The 18,093-nt window shown below is 36.8% G+C and overlaps 4 protein-coding genes across 5 annotated transcripts; 1 reads left to right on the top strand and 3 right to left on the bottom strand.

Moving 5' to 3' along the window:
- Positions 3,564 to 6,007, bottom strand: LOC104769649 (SWI/SNF complex component SNF12 homolog). The gene is made up of 3 exons (XM_010493914.2): positions 5,894 to 6,007; positions 3,958 to 5,531; positions 3,564 to 3,815 (listed from the first exon to the last, which is right to left on the bottom strand). The coding sequence occupies exons 2-3, from the start codon at positions 5,502 to 5,504 to the stop codon at positions 3,743 to 3,745; spliced, it is 1,620 nt and encodes a 539-aa protein (XP_010492216.1). The 5' UTR covers positions 5,505 to 5,531; positions 5,894 to 6,007; the 3' UTR covers positions 3,564 to 3,742.
- Positions 6,479 to 9,592, bottom strand: LOC104769650 (triacylglycerol lipase 2-like). Its single transcript, XM_010493915.1, has 9 exons — positions 9,255 to 9,592; positions 9,009 to 9,134; positions 7,870 to 8,010; positions 7,664 to 7,774; positions 7,429 to 7,572; positions 7,290 to 7,330; positions 7,116 to 7,195; positions 6,932 to 7,027; positions 6,479 to 6,849 (listed from the first exon to the last, which is right to left on the bottom strand). The coding sequence occupies exons 1-9, from the start codon at positions 9,456 to 9,458 to the stop codon at positions 6,527 to 6,529; spliced, it is 1,266 nt and encodes a 421-aa protein (XP_010492217.1). The 5' UTR covers positions 9,459 to 9,592; the 3' UTR covers positions 6,479 to 6,526.
- LOC104769651 (3-isopropylmalate dehydrogenase 3, chloroplastic) lies at positions 11,607 to 13,702 on the top strand. Of its 2 annotated transcripts, XM_010493917.1 has the most exons (9): positions 11,607 to 11,861; positions 11,957 to 12,086; positions 12,172 to 12,283; positions 12,368 to 12,532; positions 12,625 to 12,711; positions 12,799 to 12,915; positions 13,021 to 13,128; positions 13,213 to 13,419; positions 13,506 to 13,702. In XM_010493917.1, the coding sequence occupies exons 1-9, from the start codon at positions 11,636 to 11,638 to the stop codon at positions 13,578 to 13,580; spliced, it is 1,227 nt and encodes a 408-aa protein (XP_010492219.1). In that variant the 5' UTR covers positions 11,607 to 11,635; the 3' UTR covers positions 13,581 to 13,702. The 2 variants fall into 2 exon arrangements, with proteins under 2 accessions (XP_010492219.1, XP_010492220.1); XM_010493918.1 differs by lacking the exons at positions 13,213 to 13,419; positions 13,506 to 13,702 and having other exon boundaries at positions 12,799 to 12,917; positions 13,021 to 13,081.
- Positions 13,751 to 17,313, bottom strand: LOC104769652 (probable inactive leucine-rich repeat receptor-like protein kinase At3g03770). Its single transcript, XM_010493919.1, has 7 exons — positions 15,460 to 17,313; positions 15,236 to 15,369; positions 14,905 to 15,148; positions 14,604 to 14,815; positions 14,488 to 14,513; positions 14,299 to 14,410; positions 13,751 to 14,203 (listed from the first exon to the last, which is right to left on the bottom strand). The coding sequence occupies exons 1-7, from the start codon at positions 16,835 to 16,837 to the stop codon at positions 13,979 to 13,981; spliced, it is 2,331 nt and encodes a 776-aa protein (XP_010492221.1). The 5' UTR covers positions 16,838 to 17,313; the 3' UTR covers positions 13,751 to 13,978.

The following is an 18,093-nucleotide window of genomic DNA, read 5'->3' on the forward strand; positions in this document are numbered from 1 at the left end:
TTGTTGAAGTTTTCGCTGAAAATTCATGATCTGATCCCTTTTCACCGTAGCTGCTATCTTATCACCCTACAAAATATTATTTTTAAAAAAAAAATTATAAGTAGTAGAATTATATGCACTATATAAGAAAATAAAGAATGATTACTAACCGCAGAGTCTACTAAAAACATTTCAATAGTTTCTCCAACTTTAACGTTGTATTGCCTCCACAGATGCAAAATCCTCACATCTATAAGCCAGTTAGTGCGATAAGGCCTGAGAGACTTTAGAGGAGAAATGGGGAGAGGTGAGGCTAACATTGTAGCTTTTTGTGTGTTTCTTGTGTATTTGTTAACATTTTGACCCTACTATTTATATTAATGTTAAAAAACTGAAATAAACATATAAACGATAATTACGGTGATTTTAAAGATATATCCCAAGATAATTAGGGTGATTTTCAGAAATCTCTCGAGAAATTTGAGATTAGATTTATTCCATTTCAATATTCGGATAATATATTTTGTTATATTTATTCCGATAATTTTAGAAAAGAAGGATATATATGGATAGTAAAATCTTTTTTTCTTGATAGATTTGGATACGTCTCAAATTTGGTTAGTGAGATTTTGAACTTCCATATATCCCTACTATTTATATTAATGTTAAAAAACTGAAAGAAACATATAAACGATAATTACGGTGATTTTAAAGATATATCCCAAGATAATTAGGGTGATTTTCAGAAATCTCTCGACTAACAGAGTCCAAGATTTATTCCATAACAATATTCGGATAATATATTTTGTTATATTTATTCCGATAATTTTAGAAAAGATGGATATATATGGATAGTAAAATATTTTTTTCTTGATAGATTTGGATACGTCTCAAATTTGGTTAGTGAGATTTTGAACTTCCATATATTTACAACTTAATTTACGGTATATTTGAAAATTAGAATCAATTTAGCATAAATTACCTTCCTTTACATCCACTGGAGTAAAAAAGTACCTGCTAACAATTTGGGATATTAGAATCAACTTAATTTACGGTATAAGATACGAAATATATAAAACAGAAATATTTTGAATTTGCCATATGGTCGATCAAAAATAATAAGTATGATAATTTGTGTTTTAAATTGTTCTATAGAAACTTTAAATTTGGGTCTAAGTCTACTTTTGAAAATTGGAACAGGTAAAGTAAATGTTTTTAATATATTTATTCGATCAAAAAATGTTTTTAATAAATAGGTGAGGATATGGGGTACTCTAATGGAAACTGAATATTGAGTTTGTTTCGACCAATTTATTTTCCTTGTTCAGTCAATCAACAACATTGGGTTTGTCCTGTTGATTATATTTCCGGGTTGCTTCTAATTATATGGTTTCGAATTTTATTCCTGATTTATGTTTATGATTATGCTATGTGATGACTGTCGTAATTTGTATAGGTAGAAAAATATTGATTACATGCACCATGATAGAAAAAGATATTATTTCTAATTTATTATAACTTTTACATGATAAGTAAGCAGAGGAATAGATAAAAAACTGAAACGGAAAAAAATATTAAAAAACAAAAACACCAATTCTTCAATCTTATATTAATCCTCGTGCAAGACATGCTTCCTTGTATGATGGATAAACAACTCCATCATAAGTACGTAATTCTTCATCACTCTTTGGTCCTGTCAGAAAACGGAAAAGAAGTTTAAGGGATATATTTCCATTAAACTTACTTGAAATAGACGTAGTTCTTCGGCTATTGACTGTTCTCTTCCTCCTTTGAAAAGATTTTCCTTTAGGATCCCAAATGTAAAACGCAGGTAGCTCCTCGAGAGTGAGTTGTCTTGCTACGTCACAATTACGGTTTAGATCGAACCAAGCCTTTAGTATAGGATCTTGTAAATCTTTTTTAGTTTCCGGGGTAGTCATATTATGAGAAAATAGTAATTTGAAATGTTTTACAGGTAAATCACACGTTTGTGCTTTATTGGTTAAGAATAAAGTAAGCTAATTATATAGGTGGTGAGAGTTAGGGTTAAAAGATGATATTCAGACGATAATTACGATGATTTTAAAAAAAAAAATCACATAAATCTCTCGACTAACAGAGTATATGGTATATTCCATAACCATATTCGGTTACCATAATTTGTTATATTTATTCCGATAAATAAATTATACCGTATCTGTGATTTGAATATGGTAACAAAACAAACGGTTAGGATGATGTTTTCTTTGACGGTGAGGATGAACGCTTAAGATCCAGATAAACTAAAACGGGTCAAGGAAGATCCGCGTCTTTATCCGTTTCCATGGGGTTGGAAATTTCCTTTGTACCCTTCTTTAAAATCGTAAATTTGGTCATAATTGCAATGGCATTGTATTGTAATTTCTTACAAAACAAAGGTTTTTTTCAGGCAATGTTTTACGATTAATAGTAGGGATTACACGCAAACTAGAGAACTATTTGCATTATGGTAATAATAAATTATGATATTGTGTACAAAATGCACACACCAAACCACCAATATTTTAAAATTTAGTTTCTATTTACAAAAGGTCCTTAGAGGTTTAGAGATACTTGAAAAATGCATGCGTTGGTCGATTCCACCAGAGATTTCAATATTCAAGAGTCTCTTAAACGCAAGCTACTTCAAATGCATCTTGAGGTTTGAATTAGAGAAAAAATTAAAGTCTAAAGCAGAGATGGTGAGAGATTTGATGATGTTGCCGTTGGTTTTAATTTTAAGGGTGTTAGAATGGTTACCGTACATGTGGACTGAATCAGGTGGCCTTGTGGGGGTGTAAGATTCTCGGGAGTAGGATCAACTTTAATGTGGGACTAGGTCATGGTATACACTGTGTAGCCTTGTCTTCAGGTTTGGAATAATCTTTGTAAATGTAAACATATTTCTCATGGGTTTTTAGTTACTATGGTTTTGCTGTTTTGATGTGTTTAATGCATCTCATATTTGTAATTGATGGTCAAAAGAAAATGAGAATCAGAATATATCACATTGATGATCTTGAAAGGCTTCTCATGTCGGACCCTCAGCTAAATCTATACCTTGTGAATGTGCTAACTTTGGAGAGGATTAACCTAGTAGCTATCGAGTCCCAACAAGATCAGCTCTGGAGACGTGGGAGATTTTATTGATTGGAAGACCAACATAGTAATCACCATCTCTGGAGACTTTTTGATGGTTATAAGCATTCTTAAACGTCGTGACCTTTCTTGGCATTTCGCGTCTACAAATTCAACTCAGCCAACAACGATCGGGAAACAAACTGTTACACTCGGGACCGGGCCGTGATCTTGGATCTAGGTATCACCGTGCTAGCTTCCTCAGATATTCAAGGAACTACCATCTATTTTAGATGTCTTCGTCTTCAATCTCTCCTCCCAGAGGATTCAACGCCTTTCAGCTTCTTCAATTTCCTCCAGACCATTCTCTGATGCTCGCTGGCTCTTCCCCACTTCTTAGTTCACAAAATGATACACTTACGTTTTTATTCAAGTATGTCTCTCCTTTTTTTTTGTATGCCAATGTTATTTTCCCTTTGCTATAAAGCAAGACTTAATATAATAACCATTAAAGCAAAGGCTACAAAACAAAGCTAATTATAAGTAATAATATTTCATCATACACAGGATTACAGATACACTAGTTCCCTTTCAAAGCAGACTATCTCAACAATATCTTCTTCTAAAAATGCTCAAACAGATGAACAGACTTGTATCGTCAAGAAACTCACCAACTCCCTGGCCCCTCGTTCCCAGCAGCTGGCCTCCGGTTCAAGTACCTAATAACTGCATCTTCGACCCTGCAAACATTTTAACCAAATTATGATTCAGACACGTATCATCAATCGCTCAATCAGTGGACTTGTTCGAAGTCGCCACTTTTACAACTCTAATACATATATAATCTGAGTGAATAAATATCCGAGTAGATGATGTGCTTACCAAGGTTGGTTGAAGAAGTCCGATCGACGTTCTCTCTCAGCATTTCGACTGGCTTCTCCCGCTACGACCTTGAGATCCTTGCTCTGAGATTCGATCAGGGCGTTAATGAATTCAACTGGCGATTGGCTGAACCCCAAGAAAAATGCCCGCCTCCTCCTATGCTCATGAATTTTCCTAATGGCTGCACATATTGCTTCATCACAAGCCTCAATCTCTTTGTTCTTCTCTGCATTGGCTAACAAATTGTTCAGATCCCTTTGGATCGGGAAGGGTACATCCACTAGCACATCGTAACATGCTGATATAGCCGGATTATTTCCTGAGAGCTTGATTTTGTGTTCCAAGTGAATCGGTGGTGGAGGCGACAAATGATGAGATATCTTCTGAGAGACCATAGTAAATTTTAACTTTTCCTCCCCAAAAACTTTCTGAAGTGCAGGGTCACAGTTGAAGAAAGAGGGGTCATTTGGGTTCTGCAGTTTCCTCGCTTTAACGTAATGCCAAATTGCAGCGATGATTCTTGGGCGGGTTTCAACTTCAATCCCGAGAACATCCATCAATGCAGTAGAAAGCTTGAACTTTTCAGGGACGTAATTCATCTCCAACCGTATACTAGCTGCAAACTCCTGGTTCCCTTTCCTCTTTATCTCAAACCCTTCCTGAGGAGCAGGTGATCGAGCATTCTCCCATATGATCAATGGGTTCTCAGGATACAGCCTCTGATCCAAGGAAACTGTAACCCTTTTGAAGAAAGACGAGAACTTGGGATGCAACGGGTTTGATTTCTGAACAAATCCTGGCTGGTCAGGATCCACACCATCTTCAAGGATCCTACCAATGATTTTAAGAGTCCATGTTGGCGGGTCAGCGTTAGGATTCCCAGGGATTGTGTTGTTTTGGTTGGCAAAGGAGTTGAAAACGTAGATCCTAAGAGTCTTCTGTATGCAGGGAGGGTTTTTAAGGGCTTCCTGAATATCAACTTTCTTTCTAGTTAACGCAGCATCAACCCGAGACTCAAACTCCAGAAGTTGTGTGTATAAGGCAGACTCGGGCAAGATTGCTGCAACACGCTCCTGCAATGACTTTTCTGGAAGCTTCTGTTTCTTTTTCCGAGCAGCAGGAGTTAACTCCATTGTTCTCATGGGGGAGATAGTGTTGTTACCCGCAGAAGCACCAGGAGGACGCATGGGAGGTTTCTGCTGGAACCTCTTCATGTTTAAACTCCCAGGAGTCGTCAAAGAAGGAGAAGAAGGACCTAACCCACCACCAATCCCGGGAGAACCGCCTTGTGCTTGGTTCATCGTCATGCCTTGAGCTTGAAACTGAGCTTGAATTTGTGCTTGAACTTTAGACTGTGCTTGAGCCTGAGCATGAGCTAAGGCCTGAGCTTGTGAGAACTGAAACTGAGCTGGAAAGTTAGCAGTCATGTGAGAAGGAGCAAAGCCTTGGTTTCCAGGAACGGATGCAGAGGGCATCCCAGGATTCCCAAAAGGTGATGGCGCAGAGCCTTGTGGCTTCTGTGGATTGTTGTTGTTGTTACCAGACATCGCTAAATATATAATAAACCTCCCAGCCTGACAAATTCAGACGAAATTAGAACTAAACTTCCATTACACACCACCTAATGTATCATAAGCTTATCAGAAATCTAAAAAATTCTCACAGAAGCGATAGATCGGGTTACCCTAGAGAAATCGAAGACTCAAAACCCTAATTTTCTAAGATTGCTGCAAAGCTCAATTCGTTAGGAGTAATCCACAGGGGAAGAAAAAAAAAGACGGCGAATGCAATAGAACTCGATTTGAGATTTCTGAAAAACAAATACTTTAATGGCCATGAAAAGATCTAACAATTCATAAAATAGGAAGAGATAGAAGAACCCAGAGACTATCTATATATTTCAAAAGTATAGAGAGGGGACGAGAGAGCTCCTTACAAAGAGGCGAAGATTAGCAGCTCCGTTATCTCTTCACTGGAATCCACCGGTGTTCCGCTACTTCTCCTCAGTTGTCGAGAGACGAGAAAGAGAGGAAACAAATCCCCACCGGAGCTATCTATTTTTATTAACCGGGTTAAGACCCGACCCGTTATTTTTAAAGCCCACACTGGCCCATAAACGTTAAATCCACCTTTTTTTATATCAATGCTCCAAGCCTCCAATACATGTTTTTATTATAGGTTTTTCTTTTATCAACTATCAAGTATGAATATGTAGATCTACAATTTCATTTATTTTTTAAGAAATATCAAAGTTATTATTTAAAATAAAAATATAAACATATGCTTATGGTATAGTTTTTTTCTTTCTTAAATTTGTTAATAACTCAAACATAGATTGATAATGGTTGCTTTTGCTACATTGTATTTAGATTTTAAAAGAAACAAATTAAATTAGTAGATGATAGACATATAACTTGCTTTATTTATTTTTTTTCTTTATTTTTATTTTTAACTTGCTTTATTGTGCCCATTTGTTTGGGCAAAACAAAACAATTGAAGAATTATGGGCTTAATATGGATAGGCACATGCAAAATTACTACATAAATTAATGATATGGTAATTATAAAATCAAACTTGTTGTTTGAAAAAGGTAGCAACTTGGTTGTAAACAACGTCTTTGGCAGTAACACCCATGATGAAATCAGCATGAGCATAGTCTTTCACAAACTGCACATTCATCTTGTTGACGTCGTGAAACTTGAACTGGTCAAGGAGAAACTCCACGTCTTTCACATCGGCCAGGCAGTCCAAACCGCCGTAGCTGAAGAAAAGCGGGAGATCGTGTGGGATCGCCGATATGTTGTAACCCGGTGGTGTCGCTTGACCGTAATGTTTTATGTTTCGATCACTGCTTCCATAGTTGTATTTTCTCAACTGTTTGTCTCTTACCGCTACCATAAAATGTTTATTGAACAATTAATATAAGGTTTGTAAATATGTAAAAATAATATGGGAATTTTTTGTTTCACTTACTTTGAGAAAGGTGGATCATGTTCTTGGTAGAAGTAGATTGAGGTTCGTTCGCAAGGAACAGATCAATGGTTGTTGCGTTAAGGCAACAATTCTTTCCTATATATTTTTTTAAAAAAATTACGTACTTAATATGTATAGTTAAAATTATCAATGGTAGATTAGTGAATTTTAGTTGTAGCATTACCGGTGATAACAGAGATTAAATCATAACAGTCGACCCCCGCTTTGAGGCATATAGCCTTTATAAAAGCCCCTACTAATCCACTGCCAATGTTGTTTAATTATTAAACATATAATCAAATCAGTTAAGCTAGTCACAAGCATATTTTAAGAAAAATAAAGGGTGAAGATTTTTTACCTTTTGGGGTTAAACTCTGCCAATCCAATAATGGCGGTGGCCTATATTTGAAAGACGATAAATTTTGATAAATATAGGCACAAAATTTATTAATTTATATAAAGAAAATGGAATTAAAAGGGATCAGGAGCTAGGGGACCTCGGCGATGAAAGATCTGGCGGCGATGTCGCCAATGACGGTGGTCATGTGGCTGAGATAAGCAATGGGACTCAACATTGCCGCAGATCGCACTTTATCCACCAATCCTTTTTCCGAGAACGACGCAAATCCTATTAACGTCCCCTGACATATTATTCATAATTATCATTCTTTTATTTCTGATTACTAAAAGAAACAGAGAAAAATGTATATATGTTGATAACGTTGGACCCACCAGAGAGTGTCCGAGGTAATGAATCTTTTGGCCTGTTAGGCCGTGGATATGGTCAAACATAGCTGGCAGATCATAACTCACAAGCTCGTCCCACGTCCAGTCCCAGAAAGCCTATATGTCCAAAGTTCCACCGATGTTAATAATTCAGTTTATTTAGTAAAGAGTACGTAATCTACTGGTTACAAAAAATTGGTTTAAGTGACCACCTTTTGAGAAGGGTCAAGGTATTTGTGTCTTCTGCTGAATCTAGTCCCTCTTGTGTTCCCCATCCACACATCGAATCCTTGGTCCGCCAAAATCAACGGCAGGTTTTGATCCGCTGGATTCAACAGCCATGACATCCCATCCTGCACATTTAACCAATCTTTACAATTTCTTCGATTGTACTTATACAATATTTATATCGTAGGCAGAGTGAGTATGCATATAGTATAATTTAAGCTATGTTTGAGTAGTGTAAACAATATAGAAATAAAGGACAATTTTGTCAAAATCATCAGAAGTGACAGTGTACGATATCTGCATGCGTCATAAGGTAATTTCATTTTTGTAGACTGATAAAAATTGTACTCATCTGGTGACCTCATCAAGTATGATATGCACTTCTTCAATAATTTTTTTGTAGAATTCGATGAGTACTAGAATGAATCGACACGGTTATTTATATAATATCACACTTACGTACGGTACAACCATTCTCCCATACCAGAAAAGCTGTTTTATCAGTTGAGTTTGTTTTAATTTAACCTTTCTAGTAACGCTCAATTTATCACTTTATCTGTTGGACACACATGTTAAACACTCATGCTGTCTCTTTATAATTTATTGTTAATTTTACTCACCACTAGGATACGCATTTATAAATCTATTCTTACTTTTATATATGTTCAAACTCGCAAATATAGAGAGACTAGCAGTACTAGAGTAGCTAGACCACGATACAAATATACCGTATATACGTGTACATATATACTTGTTGATGAGGCATATATGCACTAGAAGTATACACATTTGGTTTTGGTCCACATATATAAATGTTGATCATATTGAAATAAAACGTATGCATAATTGCACATGTACTTCAATTGCATAACTTGTGGAAAACTGGTATAAAGTCTTCCACCTAATAATGTAATTCTCACTTTCCCTTGACGTAATGACGTTTCTTTCCACTTTTTTTTTTTGTTTTTCTTACTTTCAAAAAAATCTATATAATGGAAAACAGCATATAAAGTTTCATGATACCACAATAATTAACTGCAGATAGAAGTAGCATGCGTGTATGTACACAAATTAACGGACGGCTAATGCGATGCAAAAGGGTGAAGAGAAGATTAGAACTTACGACAAGTATTCCATGTTGTATTAGGACAGGTTGTCTCTTCCCCCCAGTTCCGGTGCCGGCGCCGGCGCCGGCTCGTCCTTCCGGTATCCTTTGCATATTCAATATGTACCCATCTTGGGTCACCACCTTCGTAATTTATCGATTCATATCACATCTCCATCAGTTAATATATATATATATTTATGAATAATCATCATTACTAACTTTCTAATAAGAAAAAAAAAGAAAAGAGAATGTCATACATACATCATGTTCTTCGCATTTGTAACCATATACGTGGACAGAAGAAGCGCATATGCCATCGGAAGCAGTCCTCTGCGGTGGCTTTCCGGGAAGCCTGCCGAAGTTTCCACGAGCTTCGAGGGGTTTTATTAGGAAAGGAGCGACGAAGATTAAGACACATAAGGGTAAACAGATTGAAACGGACGGAACCATAACCGAACCGGCCATCGAGATAGGGGGGTTGACACGTTTTAGGAATTAAAGTGAAACGGATTTTATATAGAGAAGGGATGGCTGATAAGATAATTGAAATGGAGTTGAGTTGGCTAATAATAATAATAATAATAATAATAACTTACGTTAAGTATGGATATAAACAAAATGGTATGTTGGACCCCCGTCGATTGCCTTTTATAATATTATTTTTAGGAAACAAATTTATAATTTTGACAAAAAAGATTCTGTTTTTTTTAAAGACCAATTTATGGTGTAAACATAAAAATCAAGATTTGAATCATGTACCAAAGAAAACAATGAATAGTTTCTAGAAGTAGTGAATCATGCACTGAATCGTTGAGACTACATTTATTATAGTTGCTACAAGTGGTGAATCAGTGATCATGCCATGATTTCTATGTTATTCCAGAGAGCAAGAGGTTATATGATAAAAAACATTTAGAATATTACGTAACTGAGATGAATGAAAAAGTAATCTTAGAGAAATAAGAATTTTTCAGAAAATCTCATGCTAGTAAAAAAAAACTAAAGGAAATACATCCCCCATTGCTAAATGTAGCTAGAAAATAACTATTATTTATAATAAAAAAACAATATATATATCATATGATTGTATTGATTACAACATATATAAAAAGCAAAAATTTGATAGAGAGAATTTCATATCCTACATACAGTTTACTAATTTAATGAGTGGTCAATAGTAAGAAAAGCAATCTAAACAAAATAAATGAAAAGAAAATAGTTGACTACAAACAAAATGGAAAGATAATAATAAGTAAATGTTAAATCTCTGAGATCTCAAATTAATATCATATAAATGTTTTAAATATATTAACAAAAAAAAAAAAAGATAAGACGAAAGAAGAAACTGTTAAAGGCGACTGGAGATGCTGTAGGGACGACGGGTAAGTGGGACTATGACACCAGCTTCCATTACTTGTTTTCTTCTGAAACTCTAATCAATTTTTTTCAATTAAAACTTAACATTCTACATCGGTTTGCTTTCATTTCACACTCTGCACTGTCACATAGTGTACGTACGCAGGGTAGTAAAAATATACAAACAAAAAAAATACCTCGAGACATGATACGTTTAGATAATATAAATTATTTGGGGGGCACACAATGTTCCAAATAATTTGTAGACCAAGTCTTGCTTTTATATTTTGTGTTCACATTTCAACACTATCATCCCCTAGCTATCCCCTACGAACACAGATACGTATCACACATTTACAAACTATCAAAATAATCGACCATAACTCTCTCGCGTGCTGGTGTACTGGCCCCGCGTTTAGTACAAGGAGTAAACTCATTATTTCTCCAGATTCGATGATCGATTCTATTGTATGCTAATTATTTTGATAGACTATTTTGGTTAGTTACGTTAGACTTCAGTTTAGGTACTTTGATAATAAATTTTTGTGACACGTTTAATCTTTCATGTTAGAAAACTGTGTTCATCCCAATTTTATCGGATGTCCCCGAAGGTAAAGGAACCTCGGCTGAGGCGCCCGCCACCCGGGTTCGATTCTGGCCACTAGGGAATTTACATGCGGACTTGCTCTGGCGCCGCAGACTACCAGTTCCAGGGGACCCTTAAGTGGAGGCTTAAAAATCCCTGGTCGCGGGCTTAGGCCCAGTGGACTAGTCAGATCACTGTGTGGTCTGGATACTGCGTTTAACAAAAAAAACTGTGTTCATCCTTCCGACCAAAAAAAGAAAACTGTGTTCATCCTTAAAAAAACACGAATCCTTCTACTTGATATTTATGGGCTATATAAAATAAGCGGCCCAATGTTAATGACTTTAAATGGGTCAACCCAATTGTAATATGGCTCTACTTATACTAAAAAACGCCATGGCAAGTATTTAATAATCGTTAAAGAGAAAGGACCTTCTTATAAAATACATCTCAACAACTCGAGTCTTGAGCTGGCTCACCAGTTTATAGGTAAAAAGGATATAGTTTAAGACATTTTAATAAGCAAAAGACATTTATAAATCGTTGAAGCTTAATTAATGCAAATTCAAAAACGTTTTATGCGAATTCAAAAAAACGTGCACACCTATCTAAGTACCATAAACTTTTATGTTATATAAGTAGTGTGACTGACATTCACTCGTCACAATTTCAAAAATTTCCGAGTCTCCTCCATAAGAAAATGGCGTCGTTTTTGCAAACGAACATCCGACTAAGTTCCAACAAGATCGTCCCCGGAAAATACACTTCCCTAAATAATCAGTATCATGCACCGTCTCTAATTAGGTGCGCCGCAGCTTCACCGGGGAAAAAACGGTTTAACATCGCTCTCCTTCCCGGTGACGGCATCGGTCCAGAAGTTATATCTGTTGCTAAGAGCGTGCTCGAGAAAGCTGGATCTCTTGAAGGTTCTTGTCTCTTTCTCAATGTTTCTTGTTCTCGTCATCGATTTTGTTTTTGCTGAGACAGTAGATATATTTGTGTCTTTGCTTTTGTATCACAGGACTGGAGTTTGATTTCCAAGAGATGCCTGTCGGAGGAGCAGCCTTGGATTTGGTTGGAGTTCCCATGCCAGAGGAATCTTTCACAGCTGCTAAAAATTCTGATGCTATACTTCTTGGAGCTATTGGAGGGTATGTGTGTCTTATTTCTTTCAAAAAATCTGTTTCCATGTATATTCTCTTGTTGATCAGTTTTAGATGAATGAATCTTGTTCAGGTACAAATGGGACAAGAATGAGAAACATCTGAGACCTGAGATGGCTCTGTTTTACCTACGAAGAGATCTCAAAGTCTTTGCAAATTTAAGACCTGCTACAGTTTTGCCACAGGTATTGATATCTTCGGTTTTATATATGCTAAGCATTTGGATTTTTGCTAGCAGTTGTAAATAAACAAACTTATTGCCTTTTCAGTTAGCTGATGCTTCCACATTGAAGAAAGAAGTAGCAGAAGGTGTTGATATGATGATTGTAAGAGAGCTCACTGGTGGTATTTACTTTGGAGAGCCAAGAGGCATATCCATCAATGAAAATGGCGAAGAAGTCGGCATTAGTACAGAGATCTACGCTGCTCACGAGGTACTTACTAACTCTTCACAACCTGCTAGCTCTATTACAATATTGGCTACATATGATGTGTATATTAATGCATTGCTTATGTTTTTTTTTAGATCGACAGAATTGCTCGTGTTGCGTTTGAGACTGCTAGGAAAAGGCGTGGCAAGCTTTGTTCTGTCGACAAAGCCAATGTGTTGGATGTACGTCTGATCAATTCTTGAATTGTTTTTCCACTTTTTGTGTGTTTTTTATCTTTAGTAATGCTTATATGATTGTTTTTCATATAGGCATCAGTACTGTGGAGGAAAAGAGTAACAGCGTTAGCCTCTGAATATCCAGATGTTGAACTATCACATATGTATGTTGATAATGCTGCAATGCAGCTTATCCGTGACCCCAAACAGGTGCTCGTCGCACATATATCAAAACTTATCCGTTGATTAAGCTACTAACATAAGAGTGGACTTATTAGTTCTCACACGGCGTTCTTTTCTTATAAAACATTGCAGTTTGACACAATCGTCACCAATAACATTTTTGGTGATATATTATCTGATGAAGCTTCAATGATCACTGGAAGCATTGGAATGCTTCCATCTGCTAGTCTCAGTGAATCGGTAAGCAAATTTATACAAAAATCTTTCAAGGTTCCTGAGGTTTATAACCATATCTGAGAATGTTAAACTTGTGACTGTAATCAGGGACCTGGACTCTTTGAACCTATACACGGTTCTGCACCAGATATAGCTGGACAAGACAAGGCAAACCCATTGGCTACTATTCTCAGCGCTGCGATGCTTCTGAAATATGGACTTGGAGAAGAAAAAGCTGCAAAGAGGATTGAAGACGCGGTCATGGATGCTCTGAGCAGAGGGTTCAGAACTGGAGACATCTACTCCCCCGGAAATGTATGTGTTTGCTGACTTCTATTATTTGATTCTATAAGTTAGTAAACAATATATATACTTAAGGGTCTTGTGTTTTGAAAATGCAGAAACTGGTGGGATGCAAAGAAATGGGAGCGGAGGTGCTCAAATCAGTGGACGCCAAAGTTCCAGCTACTGTTTAAGTGTATTCATGATTTGCCAAAAGTGTGTAGGCCTTTGTTTTACGGTTACTTATATGCTAATCCATGTATCAGAAACCGGAATATTCTAGCTTTTCAACAAATTAATAAAGAATTATGATTGATTCTGAAATTCAAAGACAAGTTTCTCCAAAAGCTTTTTAACATCCTGCCTCACTTACTACCTTGTTCTTGAATAATGAGAAGTTCTCTCAAACAACAAACATAATATCTTCAATCAATATTTACATAGTAATAAAATTCAAGAGAAGAAAAGAAACTATATTCTTACTCGCAAGAGTCTTACATTTTTTTTACTGAAAAACCAAACTTGTAAGACTTTACATTTTAAAAAACCGAAAAAACTATATCAATCATTAGATTAGCTAGCCTTGTGTGATTCATGATGAAGTATCAGATTTGCGTTCAGCATCTGCGGCAGACTGCATTTGAGCTGCGTATTGTAAGTTCCATAAAACGTCTTCAAAGGAAGGTCTTGCTGACGGTTCAAGCAAAACGCATTTGTTGGCGATTGAGATCGCAATCGATAAAGACTCCTGTGAGCTTGTTGTTAGGACGGCTGGACTTACTATTTTTTGCCGACCATCTTGGCTCCCAAATGATGTCTGCAAAAAGACAAAAGTTGCAACAACAGCTATTAACTAACATTGTCTCAAGCAAATAACAATGATAAAGATTTGCTTTTTTTTCTCTTTGGTACCATTTCGTTGAGAAGAAAGGCCTCTCCTTTTGTAGTGGGCACTGGTCCTATCAAAGATTCCAGAAGTATGAATCCGAAGTTGTACACATCATCCTCTCTTTTAGCCATTTTTCTGGAAAATCCACAAGTTTGAATGAGTATCTCCTAAATGCCATGTAGTTTTGAAATAGAAGGGCAAAAGATACATACTTTGACTTGTGGGTTTCTGACTTTGTCTGCAAAATGTAGAAGCAGAAGGAAAGCAGTGACTTAGTATCAAAGAAGAGAAGACAAAATGGAGATTAATAGAGTCAAAGAAAGCAAACCTCGAGCTTTTCATTCTCTTCAATGATGGCAGAGACTCCATAGTCACTAAGCTTTGCAATCTTGTGTTCGTCAAGCAAAATGTTGTTCGTCTTCAAATGATTTTTGAATGAACCAGGCATTACACCGGTGTGAAGAAAATGAACTGCCTTTGCTATCTCAATAAGAATTGCTAACCGATTTGGCCACGTCAGGATCTTCTCCGAGAAAGAATCTACAAATAAAAAATATTCTAACAACATTGAGTTTCCAAGTACAGAGTGTTTAATTTAACATTATGTTTACTACACATGTCAACCTGACCTGATAGATGTGTGCGGTAGCTCCCGTTGGGCATATACTCGTAGACAAGGTAGAGTATGGTCGCTGCAGGATCGTGTTCTCCGCTGGTTTGAGTGCAATGACCCAAGAAGCTAAGGAGATGAGGATGGTTCAGCTTAGACATCCAATCTAAGTGACCTCTGATACTCTGGCTGGAGAATTTCCTTGATAAAACTAGACATCTGATAGCTATGGAACTTCCGTTTTCCAGTGTTCCTCTGTATAGCTGCAAAGAGTGAAAACAAGCAGAGTAAAGCAAATGACTGATGGTGAGATGATCACAAGTATTAATTTTGCGTTAGACAAACCATACCTTTCCAAGGGAGCCTTCTCCTAAGAAACGTGATGAATCAAAATCATCTGTGGCTTCCTTTAACTCTTCAAAAGAAAACGACCGGCATGAGGGCACACCTTGTGCACCTAGCTTTGCTGTTTGAGAGATTAACCCTGCAAGAAGAAATCATACAAGGATATTTAAATTCATGAAAGACAATTTCTAGCAGACAGAAGGCTACACTTTGAGTCAAAATTACTCACTTGCACTAGCAAGAACTTCAGAGGAGAGACTGGTGTGTGAATTATCTGTCACAACCTTAAGCCGAGTTTGCGGCACTGACTTTTCTCTTGAGCAACAGCAAGAGCAGCGGTTTGTGCATAACAGAAGAAGTCCTAACACAAAAAGCACAAGAACAAGAACAGCTCCACCAATTACAGCTACCAAAATCCCAATCTTTCTTCCTTGCAACTGTTTTCCCTCAGTTTCAGTCTCTTCACATAAGAATTCTTGATGCTGATCACGACTACCAATTATGGCCAAGCAGTTTCCACCGAGTTTAACAACTCTCTCGCCGGAAGCTCCTGCTAAGCAACGGGGAGGAGTCCCTATTAATCTGTTATTCGACAAATCCACAAATCCGAGTTTGCCTCCACAGGTCAGATTAAGCGGTAGCTTCCCACTGAGGTTGTTAGATGCCAAGTCTAAGTAACTAATGTTTGGCAAAGAGAACAAGAACCGAGAAGGAGTTCCAGTTAGATGATTAAACGACAAGTCAAGATGCTGAAGCTGAGACAAACTGCCAAAACGTCTAGGAATCTCTCCAGAGAAGGAGTTCTTGCTCAGTAGAACAGTAACTAATCTATTAGGCATCACAGGTAGTTCAGAGTCCAAGTGGTTCTCTCTCAGATCCAGCATATGCAGATGACTTAACTTGCTGAGATCAGGCAACTTACCAGAAATCTCATTGTGTGATAGAGCAAGATTTGTTAGTCTTCCAATTCTGCAAACTGAAGAAGGAAACGGACCTTTGAACCGATTGTTCTTTAAACTAAGAACAGTAAGATTGGTCAAGGAATCCAACGTGTCTGGAACACTGCCGTTGAAGTAATTCCCATCAAGCATCAGACTTTGAAGCAACACCAATCTAGATAAATCAAGAGGGACAGAACCAAAGAGATAATTCGAACTCAAATCCAAGTACTCTAGAGAATTCAACCGATGGATCTTCCCTGGTAACTCACCATAGATACCTAGAGACACTAAGCTAAGAACCCTCAAGCTTGTAAGCCTTGTCAACGTGGTAACAAAAGAATCAATTAAGAATGCTTGAGACAGAGTGTGATTTGGAAGTGAAGACCCATCAAACATACCAAACGGTGGTTTAAAAAGCTTGTCCCCCATGACTTTAAGCTCCGTGACCGAATTGCCTTGACAGGTGATGCTCATGTGAGCAGTTGCAGGGATTACACATAAATCTCCATAGTAACTTCCCCAAGATTCAAGAGCTTTAGGGAATTCCAGATGCTTCCTGAGCTGATACAGGACTTGGGTCTGTGAGTTCTGGAGTTGATGTGTGCTTTGTAAGAACATAACCCATGAAAGAAAGAGCAAAGGTAAGAACTTTGAATGTTCCATCATTCCAGGGGACAAAAAGAAGATGAAGTAGCAGAATTAAAACAGAACCCTAGAATTAGAATTAGTGTCAACTCAAGTCAAACTAAGCTCGTGATCCCAGACGCTCCCAAAAGGAAATAATGAGTGTACAATCAAATCCGTGAAAAGAGAGGTCAGGAGAAGAAGAGTGAAGAGAGAGTGAGGACAAATGCAGAAATCAAGGGTTTAGGGAATGTCGGTATTCTTGTGTGTGTGTTGGATTATTCAACACATAGACGAGAAAGAATCTGGGAAAGCTAGAGAGTAGAGAAGAAGGTGATAAGAGCATTAATGAATAATGACGAAAGGGTTTGAGAGCAGCATTAATGGCGGCTTTCTGTATTTTACCCTGAGAGGACTTGACAAAATAAGAGATTTCAAAGCATCATTTTTTTTGCTTCTTCTTCTTCTTCTTTACAACAGAAACAGTAAAATTCAGTAATGTGGGTCAGTCAGAAACAATCACAAAGCAGAAAAAAGGTGCACTCAATTTGATGAAAGTTTGTTCCTTTTTATGAGCAATTGTCTTTGTAAAATAATAAAAATTTTGAATTTAAATTTTGGTATAAACTAAAGTATGATTATTGGTTGTTTAATGTAATGTAAAATGCAAATTGTGACTTTGGTTGACTCCATAGAAGATGCCGTTAACACATGTCTCTTCTTCTTCTTCTTCATCTTCCCCACTTTGTTTATAGTAAGTTTTTAAACATTGGTTTATGTGTGTGATTAGATTCCATGTCATGTTAATTCACCAAACTGCCCTTTCTACTTCTATACCAAATGGTTATATTTATACATGACAAAGCGAAGCTTTTGCTCTACGAAATAGTGTCCGGTAGAAGTAGCTTTCGTTGAAGGACAAATATGCTAATAAATAGTGATATCATTCACAACCGTATAATAGCATATCTAGTTAGGTAACTTTATCAACCATCTGAAAACACCAATCCACATGTTTTGAGACCAAAATGTCTATCAAGACTGGTGGTCTACATTGTGCTTTGTTAAATGTCTATAAGGGCAAGTAAGTATTTTTGTCGCAGGCAAAGGTAGTGATTATGCTTTGTTAAAGTTTCAAGGCCCACATTGCAGGTGTCCCACAGGTCTCAGCGACCGGACCATCATCTTAATTACCTTCTTTTTTTGGTCTCACATGCGTCAATATTCTTAAAATATCAACACTGAGATGTTTCTTCACTCTTGTTTAAGAGCAACTGTTAACAACAATTTGGTATTTT

The sequence above is a fragment of the Camelina sativa genome, chromosome 20, assembly GCF_000633955.1.
Source record: "Camelina sativa cultivar DH55 chromosome 20, Cs, whole genome shotgun sequence".
Classification (NCBI taxonomy): domain Eukaryota; kingdom Viridiplantae; phylum Streptophyta; class Magnoliopsida; order Brassicales; family Brassicaceae; genus Camelina; species Camelina sativa.